The sequence below is a fragment of the Tachypleus tridentatus genome, chromosome 4 (genome assembly GCF_004210375.1).
Source record: "Tachypleus tridentatus isolate NWPU-2018 chromosome 4, ASM421037v1, whole genome shotgun sequence".
In the NCBI taxonomy this organism is placed as follows: domain Eukaryota; kingdom Metazoa; phylum Arthropoda; class Merostomata; order Xiphosura; family Limulidae; genus Tachypleus; species Tachypleus tridentatus.
The window spans coordinates 34,418,881-34,444,804 of NC_134828.1; the positions used below are offsets into that span (position 1 = coordinate 34,418,881).

Genomic DNA, 25,924 nt, shown 5'->3' on the forward strand with positions numbered 1-25,924 from the left:
TATATTACTCATTATAATATTGACAATAATAAGGCAAAAATCTGATTTTTATAGCCTTCAGTCGTCTTTGATTATGAACTCAAACTATAAAACCAGATCCACCTGCTACATCCACCAATCAAATTCCTCCGTTTCACAAATTGCCAGTAATTCTCATGGTATTTTATCCTATATCAGTTATAACAGAAAGGCAACTTTTCATCTGTTGAATGATGTATATTGCTATGAAGTTTTTAATACAGAGTATTATCAATTTTATCTTCAGTGAGCTTGAAAGTTCATCTCTCAGAGTTCAGAACAAGAGAATTATTTTAAGCCAGTATTGTCTTATATATATAGTTAGTTAAATTATAACAGCTGTAGGAAATTGTTTCCTTTATGTATGTTATTATTGTGTGTTCTTAGGTAAACCATTAAGAAGTAACTTAAGTGTACTAGTAACTTCACTGTAAAAAAAGCAAGCTTAAAGCATACTAGCATCTGACAACATTCAAATGTACTATTTATTTCCTGTTTTCACATACATTAAACACACACATGTATATTGATTGTTATAAAAATAAATAAAATGTATAACTTAGAAACTTATTATGCTAGATGCAGTAAAATAATTAATAATAATATTTTTTATAAGGTATGCTCACAAGTAACTTGTATGTTACACTATTCAATACAATAATGTGAAGTAAACATTTTCTATGTGATTTACAACTTGTCTGGAAAGATTATTTGTTAGAGTTCACAGGGCAATAAAACTAAGTGGAAACAATTGTATACTGGTTACAAGCTCTTGGCTACTTAGAATAAATACATGTAGTTATTCTGTTATATAATCTGCAACTATTCTAGAAAGAAAAAACAACAATGTAGCTTTATTTTGTATTTTTTATGGTGATTACAAGGTCAGTTAAATCAATGCACAGAGTTAAAGTAGAGATTTTTGAAATATTAAATAAAATATAAAGTTTTACTGGAAAAAAAAATTCAGATATTTATGGTAAGATTGATAATACTTTTATTCTCATAAAAGTATTATCAATCTTACCATAAATATCACTCTGCACTCAGAGCAGTCATGACTTTTACTCTATATATTCACATACAAATCTTTAGTAAAATTCTTAATTGCAGTTGTTTTGTGTAGAAAAGACTTAAAGGCTAGCTAAATTTCATAGATACATTAAGTACTTTCATAGTTGTAGTCCATATACCATCATGGTTTTACTGTGGTTAAAATGTTGTATATAGAGTACACATAAATATTAGTTGAAAAGCCAGAATCATTATTAGTTATGGTCACTGTATTTTTCTGTATACCAATATTCTGCATTCATAATTGTACATTTGGAAAAAATAAAAACATCTCAAAATACTACTGCCATCATTTCAAAAAAAAAGGTTTACTTCTGCTGGGGTCTGACAAAAAAAAAACCTTGAGGCTGTCAGTTAAAAATCATAATTTTTTTTGTCTTTTATCTATATTTCTACTGATATTAAAGTAACAGAAATATAAAAATTAAGTTTCATAAGAAACAAATCAAAAATTTCTTTAAATTTCTGAACAAGTCATGCATGAGTTGCTTGTGAATTACATATTTCAATACCTTGTTTACCATAACTTATACTATACACTCACCTGATTTATAGCTTTATTGTGCTGCAGTTACAAATAATTCAAAGAGCAATAAAAGTAAACAAAAACAGATTTATTGTTATAAGCCTGAAACTATTTAAGATAATAAATATTTTCTATTGCAATCCTCAATCATTCTACAAAGAAAAAAAGGTAAATTTAGACTTATTTTGAATGTTCTTGTGGTGGTTACAAAATCAGTCAAAGAAAAAATAATGTGTAATTTGATGTCTTCATATTTTCAGTTAATTTATTTTTAATTTTCCTTCCCAATTCTTCATCTTTCATTATTTATGCTGGATACATAAATTGGTCGTCTTGAGCCTTTATGATTATTATACAATTACACCTACACAGGCATTCATTACAATAACTTATTCCACACATGTGAACAACACCAACTTCATTTTTACAATCCAGACGACAAGTTCAGTTTGTTAGAATCATTAAACCTAAATACAATTTAACTGTCTCTCTCTAATTGTAGCATATTCATGTGAGAAACAACTTTAAAGGCTATAATAACTCAAGCATACAAAAATACTAACAACAGACACAAGTATATTGTGAAGGAAACTGTGTGCCATGCCAATTTCAAATTAACCATTGGTGAAGAAGTGTAAACTGATTTCTTTCTAATGAGTATATACACTGGTTTCCACATGTACATTGTAGATGTCAAGGCAAAGTACAGAAGGTAGACATCATACCCATTGAGAGTGGAAAATTTATAACTATTTTTCAGACAAAGCACCATGTAGGCTTTGGTAACACAAGGCAAGTGGATTAAATATGTATAGTTTATATATGCATGTGCATACAAATACACACACACACACTTCCACCCTATGTAGCTAATGCTGAACCTGTGCTGAAGTTCTGTTTACTTTATCAGTATTTATTTTCTCTAAATTATACTTAATGTACGGAATATATTGCTGATTATGTCACACCTTTCCAACACTTTGGTCAATCTTTATAAAGTGTAACAGTCTTAACTAATGATATATTTTTAAACCATAATTTAGCCTAGCGAGCTGATTATATTGCTGCAAATGTTGTAAAATGTAATAGTAAAAGATGTCTCACATGGCCTGTTCTAATACTTTTCACCCTATTCCTTACAAAGATTCATTTTGTAAAATAAAAAATGTTATTTATCTATTAATGAGAAAACGTCTACATTTTGAAACTAAAAACATTATATCCTATGGATTATAAACCAATATTTTAATAATTCTACTGCTTTGAACTTGAATACTGATTACTGTATTGCGAATTTTTTTCTTTACAGATAGCTTTTTCATAAACAAAAAAAAAAAACAGAGGTAAAGGAAATAATAATTTAAAATGGGTTGATTTTTCAGAATTTTTCAGTCATTTGAAGTACGTTTTTTTATTCTGGTATTAGTGTATGTAAAATATTTTTCAAAAGGATTATAAACTTAATCTTCCCAAAACAAGAGCATTAATTAATATAAAAAAAATTTGTTTTTCAAAACAATCATGCAAAACGCTTACTTGTAGATATAAAATATCAATTGAAAGTCAATGATTTATCAAGTGTTGTGAAAGAGAAACTGCAAATCAAACCTTCATATTTGATCATTAATTTTAGACAAAATATTTTTCCTTGTAAAAACTTAAAGCCTGCCATCAATCATAAATAAATACACAGTTTCAATTGATCCATCGCTGTATAAAATGTTTTAACTAATCTAAATGTAGATGAGGTTAATAACTTATCTTGTGAGTGTGAAATTAGTTTATTTATTTATACTTTTCATAAACACAGGGTTACTGATAACTTGAAAATTATAAAAAGATAAAATATTACATGAAATATTCAAAAAAGGATATAAATAAACACAGAATAGCCACAAAACATAATAAGAATAATATTTTGAAATATACTAAAAATAATATTGATGAATATATTTTAAAACTTAATTATACTACATCTCAGCCACCAAGATGATTTCTGGAATGGAAGTTGCATGTACTTAAAAAAATGAAAATTAAATTATCTCGTATAAAAATAAAGAAATACCATACAGATTTATCATTACATCAGTTAAAAAATAAGATTTAAGAATTGCAAGAAAAATGTTATAGTTCCCATTGATAAGGCTAACTGTAATATTGACATCATTTGTGAAAAGTTTTATGCATTAATTACGATAAAAGAAATAAACAGTGCACAAACACTGATATTCTTTATTTCTTATGTGAAACTGGTGAATGGAGGTTAAGACCAACAGACAGTGTATCCCCACTGCTCGGTGGGTCTTACTTTCGCAGTCACCTCCAAAACCTGGGGTACATTTTATAATCCCTTAGTATAGCTTGTACCCTGGGATATTTTCAGTTGATGCAGCATTTTTTGCTTAATTTGTTTTTGTTTCAGCTTGTTTTTGAGTTAAAATGACAAATTATATATACACACATCTTTACTCACAGCAGAAACAACTGAATTAAATCAGATTTTCTTGTCTCAAGACTTAAATGATCTGTGGATTTCAGAAAGGTTGGAATATTAAATTTTAAACATGCCGTGAAGTTGTCCAGCATCTCCAAAATAAACCAATATATGTTGCTGACAAATTCAGGAAAATTTAATCAAATTTTATTAAAAGTGGAATAAATGTGACCATAAAATCCTCAGACAATGTCTGGCTACATAGAAAGACCCAATAAGGTGCTATTCAAAACCAACAACTGGTCATAACAAAAGAATGCAGACAGGATTAAAACAGATTAAAGTTCAAAACTGTCCAAAACAGACGATGTGAAAACGTCTATCATATAAATGTACATGTGAAACACACTGCTGACTTTTATAAGCTAGCTAAAATGTTGTAGATATGAGAATGTAATTTCCCTTTGAAAAGTGTTAAATATAAAAGTACATACCTGGTAGTTTGTTGATGTCTAGACTTAACTGTCTTTTTTCATCATATGACATAGGTTTTGCATGGTCTTCATCCCCACTGTCCAAAATGACAGGTGCACTTTTACTGCTTTTTTTTGAAGATTTATTATTTGTCTTTTGTCTTTTTGGCTGCCCTGAAGACTTATTTTGAGTAAGTGCTTTTGCATTTTTAACTTTACTTTGTTTCTGAGTTTTCATTTGAGATGTATCTTTTACAGGTGGTGGTGGGACTGGCATTGTGTTGTTCACTGACACTGCATTAGAGTGGAGAACTGTGGCTGGTTCTGAAACTGTAACATTTACCACAGCTTTTGCTTCTTGTGAACTTTCTTCTGGGGATTTCTTTTTCCTTTTTTTCTTCTTTTTACTTTTACTTTCTGCTGCAAGTTGGCTCAACTGTTCAGTGATTGATAGCAACTGAAATTATACCAAATCTCTTTTAAAAAAAGTTAGCCTTGAAAGAGAATATAAAGAAATCAACTACAGAAATTCTTAAATTACATTATATAACATCTTATGAATAATAAATATTCTTTGGATGTATTCATTACAAACAAAGTACTGTGCCACACATTTTTTGTTTGAAATCATTTGTCCTAACAGAGAGGAGCAAAATATCTTTTACTGTTAAACAACATTTACATTCTAATCCCATTCCTAGCACACTTACCTGTTTAATTTTTTTTTTAATGTTGACACCAACTATTCATTGTGTATTTTATTCTCTCAAGTATTAACATATAAATACTTATAAACTTTTCCAAATTTGGATGTCATATTAGTTTTTGTATATGAATTTCTTTATATCCTCTTCAGATGTACCTTAATAAATTACCAACAATGAACCTCATAACCACAAAGAGATCACTACAGTTTCCATTCCATAACGTTTAATGTTTTGTTTATATTAATGTAATGTTTACTGAAAACTTGCCAGATTTCATGTCTTTTTCTACACAAAAAGTCAGATTTTTTAATTAGATATTTTTACCAAAGATTAGTCTGTGAGTATATGGAGTCAGTGCTGATTGCTCCATATGCAAAGTGATTTTCATACTAAAGCTAAATATACTTTTCTTCATCTGCAATTGGACAAATTTCATTTGTGTAATCTCTAAAAAGCCCAAAATAAATATTTTTTTCAGTAAAATTTAATGTTTATCTATTTTTCTTCTCTACCATAACACCATATACCATCAATCTGAAAAATATCATAATCACCATAAAAAAATATGAAAGATTTAAATTACACTTTTTACAATCTAAAATGATTGCAAATTGTAACATGAAACTACAGTTGTTTATCTTAAATAGGTTAAAGTTTGCAACAGTCTACAACTGTTTATACTTAATTTTATTGTTTTATTGCCTTTTCAACATGTTTTACTAATAAACTCCTGCCATACAAATTGTAAATCAATAATGAAAACAAACTGTCAAATACACAGCTCCTGCTACCATATTGAATGATGAAATGCAGAACTGTTCACAAGCATACTTTATTATTTTACTTAACCTAAAAATATTATTATTTTCCTACACTCAAATGTATCTCCCCAATAGATACCTCCTCTCACATAACTGCTTTTCTTGTACAGTACTGCCTTCTCTATCTGCAAGTTTTTTCGATCAACACAAGCCTTAAACCTCCCACCTACACTACAATTCTGTGTGGTTCAGCTGCATTCTGGCAATAGAAGAGTTCTCTCCCATTGCAGTTGGCTCCCTCTGTACTGTAGAACCCAAGATTCACTTCAAGATTAGGCAGAAAAGAAATGCCAGAAGTGGGAAGTATAAGAGTAGGTAGGTCTCTACTGGAAATATACTTTCAGCATAGGAAGATATTAACTTCCGATACATCTTATCTTTACTCAAGTAAGAGGTAGAATCCCACACTCACCTAGTGGAAGAACTGGTGTAAAATTTACCTAGATAAGCACCTTTTGGAATGTTTCCAAAAAACACCCAAGACTATACCCAGTATGAACCACATCATAAATATGTGTCACTAAGTCGGGCAGAAAAAAAAGAGCACATTCAATATGAAGTTGGATGTACATAATGGTGTGAGTGGTTAAGGCACATAATACCATTACTGGCTGGTCAAGTATAGTACAAAACCAGGCAGTATCAGATATTTATCATCCAGTCCTGTTGGACCTCAAAATAAGGAAGCAGAAGGGAAAATGAATTTTGTTTCACCATTGTAGTCATGTGTGCTGACTCACAACCAACACTAACTACCCAGGACCCTGACATCTGGATGACAGTAAGAAGAGGGAATTTAATGTGGTGGTTCACTCAAGTCAAAAACATGGCAATGTTGAGCATTTAACATCCAGTTTGATTGAGCAAAGGGGATCCCTACCACCACAAGTATGAGAACTTGTGTTGGCTGGTCCAGCTCTATTCCAACACCAAACCACCCAGGAAACAACATCCAGGCAATGGTAGCACAAGATTCCAAGCTAGAGGGATGAGCTGCACAGTGTTAAACACTATCTACACTTATAGAACATCACTGCCCTTTACTTAACTTAATAGGATTAAGCATACTCAGATAAAAGCCTTCATAGGACAAGAAGCTAGAAGCTCTTAGTGGTAAGTACTTCCTTACACCATTTGCAGAAGATAAGGGAGAGAGGTAAACACAGAAGACAGTTTGGCCTGAAGTACTTAATTTAGAATTAAAAGAATGGGCAGCATTCCCCTCCTGCTTTACTCATGGAAGTCCATGAGGTGATACATTATAGGATGGATGTATTTATGATGCATTATATGGGCAAGGTGAACCTATAGTGGTCTTGCAGCACATCCCATTTCAATAGTGGGCATTGTAGAACTGAAAGGTTATACAGAGCAGATTTGGTGATGATCCAGTTCCTTACCATTACCACACTTCTTGGGAACCAATATCCAGAAATGGTACTGTGGAAGTCCCTCACCCAAAGAGTATACTTGGAGAGGCAGTACTTGTCACTGAGTGTAATCCAAGGAAGAAAAGGAATATAAAACAAATATACCCCTTCACAGTTGAACCAATGAGTGAAGTATGGCAACAGGAGTATGCAATATACAAAACAGGAGAAAAATAACTATATGATAGATATAATAGAAAATGAAAGTGTTTGATGTGACCCACATGCCACCTGTGATAATTACTACCAAGGCACAACAAAGAAGAGCAACCACACAAAAAGAAACTATCTGAGACAACATCAGGACAAAAACAATGGAAATCAAAAGGCCAAGAAGAAGAAGCCAATTTGATAAGTTGGCAATACCAACCTTTAAGGATGATAGGTTAATATCTCTCTGAGAGGAAATATTTCTAAAGGATAAATAAACTGGAATTGGAGCCACAAAAGTATGCTATGTGGGCAATACAACATTGAAGAACATCCAAAAAACACAGAAATTTATCCACATCAGAGCTGGGAAATGGAAGGTAGCAAAATTGGTAGAAACTAAATGATGACTTCAGGATCTAGTGATATCTTGGGAAATCAACAATCTGAATACAGTGAAACACAGATAAAGTGATAAAGAACATGTGATATGTCAAGGGCAAAAACAGTAAGAAACAGGTCTTGAGTGGCAAATGGTAGAGGAACCAAGGGCCCACATGGAGTTTGGACAAGGGTGGAAAGAACAACATTAAGGTTTCAATCAGGAAGGGGCATAGGATGAGGAGATTGAAGGATGTGGAAGGAATGTCACCAAAGGGAACAGGTTATAGAGGAAAACTTTTCTGACTGAACATGAAAACAAAACGTACTGGCCAAGATTGACCTACATCCAGAAGTGGTAGACACATAAAAACCACTTTCAAATGGCCAGGTAAAAGTTTTGAAAACAGAAATACAAAGATGGAAAAAGTAACAATAATGGTGCAGAAAACATACAGCATTTTCTCTGATATATAGTTAGAGAGGTAGGATCCATGAAAGGAGAAACAATGGAAAATACATATTTGGACAATATGAATTACCATGCAAGAAACTAGACAAACCACAGATATGAAGCCAGGAGTGTGGTAACTGTAGGATGAAAAAATCAGTGGCAAAGGATGATGAAGGAGGGATTCAGAAAGTGAAAGTGGTGAAGAAAGTACCAACTACTAGATGGTAAAGATTGGAAACCAAGGTTGAGCTGGCCATAAAGGTGAGTTCACAAGGATACAATATGGAGTGGAAAGGATAAAGGACAAAACTTGAGGGAGAGAAAAAAAAACAGGTGTATAGGTAAAGTTGGAACAATCTTACAGAAGGTTTCCACTCCCAAAGTCAATGGATGTAGCATAGCAAACCAAAATAATAAAGTACGGAATTGATAACAGGTGGCAAATACCTCCAAAATAGAAGTACCCTAGTAGCTGCATAACAAACAAAACACCTGGGAATTGAGGGACACTCCATGGGAGGGAACTTGTGGGGTGAGATAATCAATCTGCAACAACATACAAAATATCTAGAACATGTCATGCCAAGAAGTGTGCATAATGTTGCTGTGACCAGAACACAAATCCCAGCTTCCTAAAACAAAGGGAATGTGAACTGGTGCCACTATTCAGCTGATGTAAAAAATAACTATCAAAGTGCCAGAATGAATTAAGACCTCCTTTATTTATATTAACAGCAGGAAATGATTCAAAACCTGACAGATAGCAAGAAGCTTCAAAACACTGATACATATTGTGATCTCTATTCAACAACAAACACCCACAATGTCTTAAAAATCCATATTAACTCCCAATCCATAAAAAAAGTATCTGTGGAGGTGGAAGAAGTACACCTATTGTGTTGTTGTTCCTCTTGAGCCACAAGACAAAATTGCCTGGAAGTGGGGTAGAGAGAAAGATGACTAAATCTCAAATTCCACTGACTATAAATGAAGAGCAGAAAGTTAAAAATATTCCCAAATAAAAAAACTATTAGGTTTGGATAAGAAAAAGGACTATCCCAACTCAATGAGTCATCACGAGTTGCTTTTTGAAGAACCATGTGCATTTGTGAGCAACAAGTTGGGCCAAAGCTAACATAAACCAGTCCTACACGTTATCATTGAAGTGCAAACCTTGTTTATGACTTAGATAAGCAAAAGATCCAACAACCTATTAAACAACACAGGAAGTAGATGCCATTACCAAATGTTGGAGAAATGATGGTGTGAAGATAAGCATTTGCAACATTCACTTTTATCATCCAAAAACATAATGAATGCCCAGCAGTCCATGGAAAAGCAAGGAAGATGAATGAAAATTATTAAAATGTGATAGACCTATAATCAGACTCCAATCCATAGTCTTCTTGGGAGGCACCAACAACTTGAAATAATAAACAGGAGGAGTATAAATGACAAGGTCTACAACATCCTTCAAAAGTAAAGTACGAATTACTTCTGAAAAACACTGACCTGGACAGAAAAGAAAGAGAGAGTAATTAGGGATAAAGGAGGGTTAAAAAAACTGAAGGGATAAGCCTTTTATCAACACCTGAAGGGTCCAAGGTGTACTAACCTAGTAAACCTAATCATACCTTGTCAGAACCTATAGGATTGTCACCAGCTCCAGTAACAGCTTGGAGTTCAGCAACAGGCAAGGAACCCAAGCTGAAATGGAAGAACATAAGTGAATAGTGCCTATTCTTCAAACAGTGACCTCCCTATGAAAATAGCACAATTTGTATATGTCTTGTAAGTAGAGTGTGGGTAGATTTCTGATACTGAACAATCCATCCATACCAAGGAGATCCCAAAAACAGAGGAACCATGTTTGAAAAGTTCAAGAATGATAAACAAGCCACACTTATAAAATATAAGTGGAGGTGTATCCTCCCAAAATCATGAAGAGGAACTGAGGATAACCAGAGTTCAGAAATGAATTTAAGATAGGTAACAAAGGAGTGTGGCAAAGGTAAAACAGAAGAAGAACAAGTGAGCATAGAAAATCCTCATAAAAGTATAAAGGCAAATCCCATACATACAGCAATGATTCTTACCACTGGGAGTCTAAATACAAAACATTTAACACACTTAAATATTACTCTGCCATATGAAAAGTGAAGATTGGGTTCTATAGTACTGAGGAAGCCAACTATGACAAATGCGTGTATATAATGCTTCTATTGGTGGAGTGTTGTTACATGCTTAGTTTCATGCCACAATGCAATAGAACCACACAGAAATGTAAAGTAGGTAGGAGTTTTAAGGCTAAAAATAAGCAGAAATATTCATGCATAAAAGAGGCAGCACTGAGCAAGGAAAAGCATTTACGTGAATGGAGGTAAGATACTGTGTTGGAACTTTACATTTTAATCACTTTTATGATAATAAATAAAGAATATACAAAGCTTTGTTTGGTTTGTTTTGAATTTTACACAAAGCGATACAAAGATTCTCTCTGCTAGCCGTCCCTAATTTAGCAGTGTAAGACGAGAGGGAAGGCAGCTAGTCATCACCACCAACTCTTGGGCTACTCTAAACAACAAATAGTGGGTTTGACTGTAAAATTATAATGCCCCCACATATGAAAGGGCAAGCATATTTGGTCCGATTGGGATCCAAACCTGCAACCCTCAGATTACAAGTTCAGTGCCTTAACCATCTGACCATGTCGGGTGAAAAACAGAGGAGAAATGATATCTTAGGTTTACTTGTACTGAGCTGCCAAGGAAATTAAAGCCTTCTTTATTTATACTAATAGTACCAGTACACTAAATTTTTATTTTATTAAATAATGCACTTAACAACAAACAATACCATACACAAAGCAAACAATGTCCCATAATTATAATTTATCTGGCTACCTAATTGTGGCATAAGAGCTTTTAACCCTATTGATACGGGTCATGGGTCAAAGACCACTTCATCGTGTTTGGTGACAAAATTACTATTTTACAAAACTATCTCAATAAGTTTGATATCAAATTATAGATTATGATTCATAATTTAGAATTATTCTTTAGTTAATTTAAAAATAAATATTAAAAAAATCCTAAATATCAATTCTTGTATGTCAAGTAGTATGTTGAATGAAGCACTGGTTCAAATTAAATGTTTTTGACATCCAAATACAACTTCTATAGTTTATTACAAATTAAGAACTCAAATTAATGCAATTAAAATGTATAATATAAAATAATAACCTCCTAGCTTTTCTTGAGATATCAATACATTTACTGAAACAAACACAGTTACCTTGCCCATCTCTTTCCAATTTTGGAAATGCTTACATGCACCTACTTCTGTGTAAAATGTGTGAATAATTAACTGTAAACTCAGAATATTCTCCTATAGACTTTCTCAGCCTCTCTGAAGCATTCAGGTGACTAATTCTTTCTTTTGATGTTGGATTCTTAGTGGTATGATAAGACTTAAGTCAGTTCAAAATTTAATATTTGTTTGGACCCAAACAAAGTTTGATTATTAAGCTTAATTAATTATATTAGTATTGTATGGTATTCATATAATACTTTATGAATTTTGTTTATTTCAAAATGTATACACAAAACTTTATAAAATTAGTTTGGTTTAGATTTTCCATGTGCACAATTTAATATGGTGTGGAAAACTACAGCAAGCAGCAAATTAATACAAAATCCACAACTGGATGAGATTTGCTTTACTTCTTCATTTACTGTTCATTATATGATGGGCAAAGCACTGATAGCCATTAGCATAACTTTGTGCTTAAATAAAAAATCAAACAAATTGTAAAAGCCAGTTTTATATCCTTAGATATGGTAACATCAGTGCACGTGTGCTGCATCATTGCAATTTCTGTAATGTTAGCCAAGCATGGGTGAAATGTCAATATAATAAAATAAATACACCTATATATGTATAATGTTATGAGATTTAAGTTATTTAGACTAAACATTTGTGTGTTTGTGTTATAATCTGCAGACATTTTAGAATGACAAAAAGCATAATTTATAATTTCCTAATTTTTTATGGTGGTAACGAGAGAAATGAAATATATGGGATGTGCTGCCCCAATTCCAGATATAAAGGAGACCAAAAAACCCTTTTCTCAAAAAGCCTTAAAAGAAATTTTAAGACACCAGCAACCATTGGACAAGAAGCTAGAAACCCCTAGTCAAAAGTCCAAGTGCAAAAAACATTCCATTTCTGTTGATACATGATAATGGATGAAGGATGAATTAAATGAAACACCACCCAACCCAACACGAGAAACTGGATCTCCTCAACAGATGCTGGAAAAATGTCAGGTGTAAAATGGAAGATATGAAGTTGGAGGTGCAAAACAAGCAACTGTGGGTGGGGAATAAGGAAAGACAAACAAGAGGGAACAACTGTAACTGGAGTATGTGAGGAAAAGATGACCAAGTGAACCAGTAAGTAGCAGTCAGAAAATCTTTGTATAGAGTGGTATGGATGAGTAAGGCTACCTAATGAAGTAATCAGATAGAAGGATAAACATAACGGATCTTGTTCAACCAATCCTGGCTAAAAACATCTATATTTAAAGCTCAAGAATGGAAAACAAGGGACCAAAACAAAGGTAAATGGTGGCTAAGAGAGGTGGCAAATGCATCAATATGAGGGCCACCACAATGGTCACAAAGCCACTGAAAAAGAAGGAAATGAAGGAACCACTCTGTTGAGTAAATGTACTGTGGTCGGAAAAGATAATCTGCCACAAAGGTTCAAACCACCTGGTACGTGACATGCCATCAAATGAATTTAATTATTGTCAGCTCAAAAGAGAAGATGTGAAAATGCTGGAATCTTGACCATGTACCCAACTGGTGATTAATATAAACCACCACTGTTGCACTGCCAGAGTGAATCATGACCAATTAACCACTGTAGATAGGAAAATAATGATCCCAAGCCCATCAACCAGTAAGGGGTTAAATGACATTGATATGAAGATAATGTTCCTCCACAGACCAATGACACAAAGCCACTAAGTGGCCAACCCAAGCACTCAAGTTCTGGAGAGATTCATCCACAAACAGATTTAAACCTGGCCACAGAAACAGGATGCCTAATAAAGTGCAAGCCTTGTCCATCGTCTAGCAGAAATCATCATAATGCAGGAAGAATGATGGTAGAATCCAAAGGATCTCAAGCAAGGTTCCATATGTTAACAAAGAGGTTAACAATAGATGACCTAAGAAAGTTGAAATATTGTTCTATACTTTATTTTAAATCAAGTTTTAACACACATACCAGCCTTCTTGAGATACAAATTTCCACTGGTCAAGGAGGATCCACTGAAAGAACTGTATATAAGCCCAACCAAGAGGTATAAGAGGATTCACTATTTCAATATAACCTTGCAAGCAGAAAGTGAAGGAGCAGACACCATGGCAGTGCTCTCCTATTGGTGAAGAGATGATGCATGTTGACTTGCATGAGAGACTGTTGGAATATTTGATTCAGATAGGAGTGTGTGAATGGCTTGTGGCATGAGTTATAAAAAAAAGGAGGGTATATACAGGGCAGCACAAAATGGGAAAAGTCAATCTTGTAAATGGAGGGAAGTATCATCCTGGAATCTTAATTTTATATTGGTTATAAATAATATAGTATAAAATATCAGAGAGGGCTATTGGCAATTTGGATAAGTAGGTATAGCAAATTAAATCAGATTTTCTCATTTATGGCTGTGTAACAAAACAAGATTGAAGGCTCTGAAAATTATGTTTTACCTGAGTGATGGACACATTATAATGAGTAATTTATGTTAAATTCCTTAGATCTTTGAAAGGTGGTAAATAAATCAAAAAGAGGAGATACCTAGAAAGCAAATGTGAAAATTCTCACACTAAGGTAAATTGAGGATTTTCTTCTAATATAGCAATATAAAATTTCAAAACCAGTATAATATTAAAGTTTGAATTATTATCTACATTTCTATATCAAGTTCATTCATAAACCATGAAAAGAAATTAATTTAATTTAAATTGTGAATGCAACTCATTAAAACCTTCTGACACATGCAAAAAAATTATGCTTGTTCCAATTGGGTTAAGTTGTATAATAAAAAGGAAACACATTTGTATAGGTACGAGCAGGAAATTTTTCCAGTACAGAATATGTTGAAGAACTAAAAAGAAATCCTGCTCTCCAGCTTTACCAATACACATGATCATCATGAATAGTAGTCATGTGTAAAGAATCACTGTGCAGACACAGAATAGTACTATAAAGATAACTTGAGAATAAAATTATACATAAAACACACCACACAAAATCAACTTTTTTTGAGAGGTTCAATTTTAAAAATATGAATTTTTATGTACAAAAGGCTTGTAACATTTACTAAAAACTTGCCAAAATTAGTATAGATACACTTATTATGTCGAAAATTATAGTGGTTAAGTTTAAGGTATCAAAGTTACATGGTGATCAAAACCCTGTATACTATTTTTCTTTTTTACCTGCTCTTGCAGCTCTTGAATTTTTTTTTGTCTTTCATCTTCACCGTTATTGCTTTCACTGTCAGAGCTACTAGATGATAATGAACTGGAGCTGCTACTACTGGATTCTTCAGTCTTAGTAATTTGTGTAGCCACAACAGGATCTGTTACATTTGATTCATCTGGCATCTTGGCATAACTCATTTCAAACACATCCTGTGTAGAATAACTTTACTCTGAATTTCTAATGTAAAAACTTATAGGATATACAAATATACACAGAGAGAATTTGAAAATTTGTTGTGAACAGTGTAATCTCATTAAATCACATAGAAATTAAATACATCACTCTTATTTCTGCTCCACTTACTACTAACATCTTATCAAAGCCAACTACCCATACAGATCAGAACCAAAAAATGATTTTTGTTTTGATTAAAATGCACTGGTTTACCAATAATACCTTGCAGTACTGGTCCACAGTAAGAGACTTTAAATCAGTCTTAAATCCATATACTAAGGGAATATGCAAGATAATCCTTACAATATATACATGTAATATGCAATAATAATTTTAAATAACAAAAATTAAGTATACATTCAATGTTGGCTATACTTTTAGAGAAACTATCACTGACTTAAAATGCCTGGAAGTGTCACTTCAATGCAATCATTCATTCTATTGCACTGCTTAAAAAATAATTATAAAGTTTCTGTAAAATTAATAACTTATTATTATATGCAAAATTTCTATGAAATTTTAATTTGGAAAATCTTAAAATATTTATCTGTGACTTTTTTTTTGTTTTTTCTAGAAAATATTAAAAATGCTTGCTTTTGTAGTAGGTTTTAATCACTGATTATTACATCTTCCAACATTCTTGCATAGCTTCCCAGCAAAGGTTTTATTTCATAAAACCATTATTTTTCTTTGTTATGATTTCAAAAACACCACATGTAGTTTTATCATAATTATACAACTCACTGGCATACAATAAAAATAACTATCATGGTGGATAAAATTAGAGGCTTTCTTTTATCCTCAATGGTATCTGGGATAAACATTACTATGCAACTGCATTTATATAAACCTAAAAGTAAAGTTCAAATTAACAACTTTTAATTCTGCCTTCTCTATAACATTAATTATTTGCATTTAAGATTTCATTACTATTTGGAATAATAATTACATAGAATAAATCATGCATGGAGGAATAATAAATACTATTTACTCAAATGTAAAAGCATGTAATATCACGAGTTACATGTTCTAAATGATTTTCTTTGTGACCACTACAGCACCTGGCACAAAATACCATTGGCCCTATCTAATGTTACAGTTACACAAAACCCACTCAAGTCATTAAAACGAAGAAGGGGGAAAGTATGGCGTGAAAATTTCTGGACATATACAAAATCATTTTTGATTGGCTACTTGTTCAAATAAGTATAAATTTATAATTTTGTGCTGAAATTGCCAGACAGTAATTATCTGTATTAGTTAAAAAATGTTTGCCAAATTGTTCAAATATGTTACCATATAAAAAATTACACAGCTTGTAATTCATGTATTTTGAAACCAAGACAACTTTTATGAGTAACATTATAATCAAAATATCTGTGTTTATTAATATACTAATAATTTTTAGGAAATCTTAAAATATCTTGGAAATGTTGATGAAGCTTAATAATCTTATGAACAACAAAAAAGATTAGTCTAAAAGATTACTAAAATCAAGTTTATTGTTTTTTCTTCAAAGACATTAATGAGTTATTTACATTAAATGGAACTACCAACAATAACTAATAGTTTAATATCAATTTTTTTTCTTTGATAATATTACATTTAAATTGGAAATTCCTTAGTTAGAGCTTTTTAGCACAAACAATGAACCAGTATTTGTATGCTGTTTACATAGTTTTAGTTCATATATAGTCTAATTCTCACAGTGTACAGAGATGTAACCCTTTGGGACTTCATTATAATAAACTGGAAGCACATTTGCAATTTCTACTTCTTAGAGACTTCTGCCAAACAGATAAAATTCTACCTGCAATTTTCTTGCCATAGCTACAACATCATGGTCAGGTGGATTGTACTTGTAACAATTTGTAAAAATTAATCTGACATCTGAAGCAAATTCTTCTGGTGATTTGTACTCCCTGGATTCAAATTTTTGCTGAAAAATGAAAATTCATCATCTTTGAAGTAAAGTTAGAATACTATCATTTGCAAAATTAAACTCATAGCTGAAAAAGTTGCATTATGTTATGTTTATATATGGGCCACTAATGAAAAATTATTTTGCACTAGTAGTATAATATGCCTTAAGGTCAGTCTAAAGAATCTGAGAATAAAGAAATGTTAAATGGTGTAATAATAAAATATAAGTAAAGTAAATGAATACCAAAACATAGTTGAATTTTATTACAATTTGAATATTTTCATTTACAAAATTGAAATACAGTCATTAATATGAAATAAATTTCAGGTTTTTAATAGATACTCAGTTTTACGATGGCAGTTTTATAACACTATATATATTGTTTGTGTTATTCAATTTGTTACTTCCAAACTTAGTATCAAAACCACATAAAATTGGCATTACACCTTGAAAAATTAATTTTCGAAATTCTTTATGAGATTTAATACAAAACTTTAAATCCATTCACTGGCTAGACACAGATGTTATTAAACAAAACTCCATATCTCAAAACACAAAGCTTAAACATATTAATAACAGAACTATTTTAATTTAACTTTCTCACTGCAAGGTTAGTCAGTCTGACTGACTTTGTAACCATTTTGTCCTCACTATAGTTCATATATTTGTATACTATAACTTGTAGCTCTTTTGTGTTGGGGTCATGTAATTCACACAAAACGTAAAATATTTCACCTGCATAAGAACACATATGGTAACTTCGAAATTTCTTAACATACCTTTTGAAAAACTGGTTAGATTTTGTTAAAAATCATGATCATCACAAAGAATGATAGTTTAATTAAGTGTACTGACTAAAAATCATATTTATCTGTAGTGCTTACTTGCATTTCTACTTACTAATGCTACCTCTTATCAAAGAGTGCAATGCAATGAAATGATTCAAATTGAGAAACAGGAAACATTTTTTTTTTTTTTTTTTTTGCAGAATATCTTTTAACCTGTTCAGTGCCATAGACGAGATAATTCGTCCAAGCTGATTAGTAACAGAGTGCCACCAGACAAGTTAATTCGTTCTCAATAATACCTAACTTCAACGCTGGATGTCAGCACCATACATGCATTTGACCTACTTACAAATTGTTTCACTTTCGATCCAAAATGGTGTCATGAAAAAGTTACAAAATGAAGAAGCATTAGAGTTGTATAGTAGCAGCTGAAATACTTGGCAGTCAACAGGTTAATTGTTTTTTGTTTAAATGCTAATTTCAGGTGTTTTCCTTTACACACAGAGTCAATTGTTAATATTTTACTTTCCTTTCTTATCCTTTACCATTTACTATTCATCTCAAAACAAATCAACATTGTCTTTGAAACCTATTGGAATGTGTCTGGCAGAAATGCACAACCCTTTAGCAAAAGCTTCATGCATTGCATAATATCATAATATTTGAGAACTGTTACTGCACAATATGATGTATATTTAAATGTTTTTAACCTTTCAGTTCTGCATTTTAAAACATAAATAGTACATAATTAACTAAAACATAAAAGGCCTAAATACAATTTCAATATATCGATAACTATGCATATTTAGGTCAGAAACAACCATGAGTGTTATAGTTAATTCAGCAGCCGACAACATTAGTCAGTTACATGCACTCCACAATGAAAACTGCACATCAATTTCAACATCTGTTAGAACACATTGTAATTTTTTTTTTCTAATGACTGTTTACATGGATATGTAACCTCTACAAAGAGAATACAAAACTCAAATAACTAAGGTGAAGGTGAGCATGACAAACTATATTACTTGTTTCAACTGCATTCATCCAGATAATTTAAAATGTGTTAAATGGTTAAGTAATCATCTTATAGTCTACACATACATCTAAACAATTCCTATTGTATTATTCAAGATACAGAGTGCCAAAGTAGAGAATTTTCACAGTTATTTGGTTATGTGACAATACATAAAAAGTATTTTTTAAAAGTATCTCTTGAAATGAATGACTTAAATCCTGGATAACATAAAACTTTGAACCATAACATACATTATAATGTCACATTCATTCACATACATTGATAATATAGATGTTTTATTAAATTTGAACTTAATGCAGTGAGTTGCACAGAAAAAATGTTTAAATGCAGAAGAGGTTAATACAGTAGGTATATCATCACAACATTTGGCAGACTTTTGGTAGACATTAAAATTATTTTTTACACAAAATAAACATCATGCCTGAATTGGTAATTCACCGCAAGGTTTAAATAATCAGGAACATAATACACAAAGAGACATATCGACAGTATATGGGCCGGTAAAAAAAGTTCTAACACTCAACCAGAAAGGATAATTCATAGAAACCACAACTATGGAATTGTCTGAAGTTAGTTCCACACAGTGGGAAAAAAGTAATCCAAAGCATGGTTTATAGCTAGAAGTTCCAAAATGTTGATATGGTAAGACCTTTTGAATTGGAAACATTAACCAGAAACATCCTATTGAATAACTCATGCCTCCAAACTGTTGAGAGAAGCATGTGCAAACAAATACAAATCTAGATCAGGTGAAGAAAACAGTACTCCTATCATCGTGTTCTCCTAGTTCAAATACCAATGCAAATAGTCTACAAATGAAGAAGGAAGAGTAATTATAAAGTCTGAAGGATCATGAGCAAAATTCCATAACTATGCAGAGTATAATGAAGAAAATGCACACATGATCAACCCAAGAGAACAGGGGCTTCTACAGAAGTCCAAGTCTCTAAAAGCAACAGAACCTCATATGCAGAAAGAGAAGAAACAGCAAGGGTGCAGAGAAATTAAAGCTCCATTGAAAAGAGATGAAGTGGAGAAATTTGAACACAGCTAAGTTAAGTAATGAAAAATACATTCAAGTGGGTAAGATAGTAAGTAGATGAAAGGAAAGACTTTTCCAACTTGAGAATCCAATAGCAATGAGCTGCTTTCAGTAGCATATGCATGGGTTGATGAGACTCCAGTTTGCAATGAGCTAACAAGAGCCAGTCATCTGTATAGTGGTGTAAAAGCAACTCTCGAGAATGCAAAGCCCAAGTAAAGGTTTTGAACATCCAACAAAATACATACAATGCAGAAACAAGACTAAGATGAAATGCAAAACTGATATATAACCCAATAGTAGAAAAAACAAAGATTTGGACTGATGAGAAATAGGAATATGGAGATAAGTATTTGAGAAGTATACTTTGATCATCCACATCCTAAAGTAAAATCCCATATCAGAGAGAGTAGAGACTCCACGGTAAAGCAGGAAAGATCCAAAAACTTGGTTGAGGGACACGCTGATCACAGGACAACAGTCCAAGGTTTCCTTAGGGACATCAAGAAGCCTGGAGAGAAAACCTGGGAAGGATCGCTGACAGGCTTGATAGGTCCCTATGATAGAACAGTCTGCAGAGCCTTGAACAAATGCTAACTGGTGGAAGGATGCCAGTACAGAAGGCAAGGGAGACAGTAAAGGAAATGGATGAAAAGTCCTTCTGACAAAACTTGAATAACCAAGGATTACTAGGAAACGTCTTCCAAAGGAGAACAAAATCAGCCAAATATGCTCCCACTAGACTAGAAACCACCTAAAAGTCACCAGAACTGATGAAAATGGCAAATCTGATGTCAAGACATATTACCATATGTTACACCTTTAGTGGTAGAAATTGGTAAAGGACAGGAAAGTGCAGGATGATACAGAGTTATGAGAGAAAGGATTAAAGCAGAATGAGACAAACAAGCAACCAAAACAAAAAGGGCCAAATTTTGTCACACACATTACACACGCGATTCTAAAGATTCATGCATAACTCCAAAAGTAGGCTGATGGAGAAAATGAGTCATCCACAAGTCGTGATGATAAGCAAAAGGTGCACAAACATGTGACAAGACAACATTCCTCCCAGTGAAATCATAACAGCAAAGAAACCAAATGTGAAGGGACAGGGCTAAGGAGAACAATCTCACCAATGTGAAGATAATGAGGAAAATGTTATCACCAAAATCCCCTCAGAAACTTGGTGGAGTGCCTCAGAAAGATGGACAAGTACTATAAAGGAACTGCAAAAACAACACAAAGGCAGGAAAACTGGTCATGGGAGAAATAGATAGGATTGTCAGGGTCAGTCCCCAACACTAGAAAAAGTATTTTCAACTACTGGGAGTTGTATATTGGTTGATCAGCCTAATGATACAAAAAAGTATGATGATCAGAAACCCTTGGAATGTGATGCATGCTAGCACCAGCCCTCAACTCAGATAAAAAATGCTTGACACGAACCCTAATGTGAAGAGAGTATCGTGTAACCTAGGGCACATTTTATATCCTACATTACAGCTTGTACCCTGGGATTTTTTTAACTAGTGCAGTGCTTTTTGTTTATTATTTTTACTTTATAATTTATTTTTGTTTTGGCTTGTTTTTAGGTTATAACAAACTAAAATAATTAGTCAAAGGTTTGGATATGCAGTTTTTAAACAGTCATTCATTTTGATCTTGTTTCTTTAACTTCATCAGTGTTAATCTTCTCTAGAATTATATATATGTATAATATAGATTACTCTGATATTCAGTGTTTTCTTATTTGCATCCAGAGGTGGAATTGCAATGATTTTTGGTTATATATGTATATCATACACACTGGAAATATCTAAACATGAAGTTGAACCTCAATGAAAGTTATATGATGTCAGCCAGGCATGACTGCAAGATCAATACAATATATATATATATGCATATATAATGTTATCAGATTTATGCTATTTAGACTAAACATTCACATTTCTGTGTCATAAATTGTAGTTATTCAAGAATGGAAAAAAGCATAATTTATATTTATTTCCAATTTCTTTCATGGTAGTTATGAGGTTTGTCAAATTGACAGACCCCATGTAGTTAGGGTAGAGAAAATAACAGTCAAAATATAAAGTCTTACTAAAAACAAATGTTTCAAATGTATTCAGGAGGTTTAGATATTTTGAGGATGAAATATAGTTTTTTGATCATAACATGAAAATCACATCGAACTCAGACTAGTAACAAAACAGACTCGATATTTCCTCAGACTTTTATTAAAAATATTTATTTATAAAATTTGACATTTTTGTGTACAAAAACTTGCAAACTTTACTAAAAGTCTACAAAATTTTGTGAAGATACACATACTGCATCAAAAGCTGTTGTATAAATACCTAATGTGTGCAAATGTGTATATGAATGTATGCATATTATATGTTATACATAAAAGGGTTAATCAAAGCTTGCAATTTGAAGTTATGTGGTATTTACTTGAAAACATTGACCTTAGTTCAAGATTATTTAACTTGGGTGCTTTTCCTTTGTAGGTAATTTGGCTGCCTTTCTTGAAAATGAAGCATTTTGATTCTAGGTTGTGCATTTGCTAAATGGTTAGTATATATCCATACAAGACAAACTAACAGTTGAATATTAAAATGACACATCTCTCTTCTTAAATACAAGATCATTAAGGATATAAAACATATATTAACCCTAGACTTCCTTTGAATGCCAACCTATTAACCAACCACAGTTTTATACAAATTAAGCAAAGACAACATTTAAAAATTATATTTAAATACAATTAAATGTGAGTAACTCAAACCAATGGAGGAAGAGAAACAACTCTGACCAGTCTTGGTTGTCTTGCAGGCTCCAAAATTTTCTTTGAGACTTGAAAGACTTATTAAAACAAAATTCCTCCAATGTTTTTTTAAAAGCCAAAACCAAGAGTCACAAGTTTATATATTTTCCTCACATTTATCTACATCTTTAGGAAATATTACCAGCTGATCTTAGTTTAAACTTTATTAACTCTATAAACATGAGCACCAGTTTTAAATTGTTTTTGCATATGGTAATGCATTTCAAATTTGATTAAACCACTTTACTATCAATAAATATGTCAACCAAATTAACATCATTTGTAATAATTTGAATTTTTATGTTTTCTAAGTTTTAATTTCTTTGTTTCAAAGGAAACATTTAAAACAAAACTTAAATTACAGTTATTTTGTCACATGATCCACACAGACTATGAAAAATCTCCAACTTGACAGGAACTGAATGTAAACACACAACTTTTCTATGTATATAAACATCAACATGACAATTTAGATGCAAGTGCTTTTCAATACAAATGTATTCACTGAGAAAGAGAAATACATTTTCCAACCCTTGACAAGTTTCCATTCCTACCTTCTATACTTTGCCTGATGTATGTTATCATTAGAAAAATTACAGTTTACACTATATTCAACCAACAGTTAATCTGAAATTGGCATGCAGTTTTCCTCGCAGTGTACATGTAACTGTCATTAGTACTATTGTCTGCTTGATCAACTATAGCACTTATGGCAGTTTCTTACTTATATATGCTATAGTTAGAATAACAGTTAAATTGTATTTAGGTGTTACTTTGTATTTTAATTAATTACATACTATATTTGAAAATCATATTCTAAGGTTTATTGATTTTCATACATTTAACTTGTTGATGCCTGGATTGTAAGTGTATAAACCAAACCACCATCATTCACACACACAAAGCATTAGTAAAACGAGTTTCTGCACAAGTGTCGCCATATAATAACAATAAATCTCTGTGAGCACCAGCTGACATATCAGCATAAATAAAAAAAGACAATTAACTGGAAAGAAAAATTAAAAATTACTTTAAGTAAAAAGACAGAGATGTGAAATTATATATACATATATAAACAAGTTTCAAAGGACTTCTATGAAGAGCTAAAATATATGACGATATTTTCATTTCATTGCACTCAACACTGATGATGATACATAGCGTCAGTGATATAGTAGAGAAAATGAGAGTAACATTTAAACATTTACTTTAAAAAGGTTTTGATATTGATTTATGAGGTTCCAGAAATTATGCAAATGAAATCTGAACACTGTAATTCAATAAATATTTTTACACTTCATATAAAAATCATCTTGCAGGTGAGCTGTTCAGAGTGAGTGCAAATAACCACATTAAATAACAAATTTTTATACATTAGAAATAGTAGAAAAAAAATCAAAATTAAATATTTTAATTTTCTAAAACCACATAGTTTTAAGAATGTTCTTGTCAAGTTTCAAACAATTTTAACCACTAGTTTTATTTTTGGTATAAAATATGACAAGAGTGACATTACCTCATTAACTGGAAAGCAGATGAATGGCAAAGGTTAATGAAATCAGACACATTACAATCATTTAAATGCTTAAGACAAACAAACATAACTGCCAAAAGCACTACATATAGTAGGAGTTGTATAGAACAATGAATATCTCATTCTGATATAGTTAAAATATTCAATTTAGAACAAAAAATGATAATATTATTAATAAATCTTAGTTTTGCTTTAAAGAAGTGAAACTAACTTTTATTATCAACTAGCTGAAAAGATCAAAATACTTATTGAAAGAGAAAAACAAAATAAGATTAAAATAAACAAATACACTGTGATCATCTATTCTATAATAAGCTATTCACCTTCACAGTTTCCAAATCCATGGGATGCTTTATAACATCATGATAGTCTTTCAGTCCAGGAAACACTGAACTTACAGGTTTATAGAAGGGCCAGGCATATTCCTTCAAAACAATACCAAACATATTACATTTATAAAAGTAAAATAAAACTTTTGATTAAGTGTGATTATAAATAACATTCCTAAATTAATGAATTTCAAATGTTTTTCACAACATATAACAGTAAATTCAACTGTATTAACAAAACTTATATTAGTTCATTAATCATGCTGAAAGCATTTATTAGAACAGTTACAAATACCATTCAAATATTTGTATCTCATCAGACATTATAAATTAAAGTTTTCTCAGTTTCTCCATACAGTATAATACAAGTTTATATTGCATAAATACAAAGCTCTTTGCCACAGTTAAAAAAAACTTTATACAATAAATGTATGCTCATTAAACTTGTACAAGTTAGCAAATACCTCATGCTTTTTGACAAAGAGATCCTTCAAGACATTGTGACAATATTTCATCTGTTCTGTTAGTTTCCCTTTCTTTGGTTTGGTATGAGACTGTGAAATGAAAAGGAAAACATGGGCTTACTTACAAATCAGTACAATAATTATCAAATTTGACAGAAATGCAAGACAATGTAATATTGAAAAACAAAAAACAATGTTAACTTACTTGAGCCTGGCCACATGAAAGATCTTTTGATGCTTTTTTAATTGGACGTCCACCTTCTTTTCTTGTTGAGATCTTTGAAGTTTTTATATCCACAGGAAGTTGAGGTTGATGGGTGGGTAAATTATAACCATGGCTGGTCATTACTGGTGCAGTGTTCATTGGGGTTGTGGTATCTGCTTTTCTTTTTACACCTTTTTTAACCTAAAATATATTAACTCTACTTGATGAAAAAGAAATGCTTACCCCCAGATTTTCTACATCTTTCAAATATTGCCTTTTAGAAAAATGCAATCATTATATAAACAGAGTAAAGCAATCCATGCATGACAACTAAAAAAAATAACTGTCAGATAAATAAGCAGAAAAAATAACTACTCTTTTCAAAAGTTCTCTGTCTATTTTAGCTTTAATACCATAATTTTGTGTCCATGTGTGCATATGTCACACATATAAGTTAAATAACTACATTGTGCCTAATGCATAGAAGTTGCACTTTTGCAAAATAATTTTCTGTCAGATTTAACATATTACATAAATGAAGTACATGGCCAAAAGTATGTGGACACCCAACC

The 25,924-nt window shown here is 31.7% G+C and overlaps 1 protein-coding gene across 14 annotated transcripts in view; it reads right to left on the minus strand.

The window, feature by feature from the left end:
- The window catches only part of LOC143248821 (bromodomain-containing protein 3-like), a 113,125-nt gene that overhangs the window by 51,884 nt on the left and 35,317 nt on the right, over positions 1-25,924 (minus strand). For all 14 annotated transcript variants that reach the window (XM_076497598.1, XM_076497607.1, XM_076497605.1 and 11 more), the window contains 6 exons: positions 25,353-25,553; positions 25,148-25,237; positions 24,678-24,779; positions 17,008-17,136; positions 14,978-15,172; positions 4,547-4,982 (listed from right to left, as the gene is read on the minus strand). In XM_076497598.1, coding sequence (XP_076353713.1) covers positions 4,547-4,982; positions 14,978-15,172; positions 17,008-17,136; positions 24,678-24,779; positions 25,148-25,237; positions 25,353-25,553 — 1,153 coding nt within the window. The remainder of the gene's footprint in view (positions 1-4,546; positions 4,983-14,977; positions 15,173-17,007; positions 17,137-24,677; positions 24,780-25,147; positions 25,238-25,352; positions 25,554-25,924) is intronic.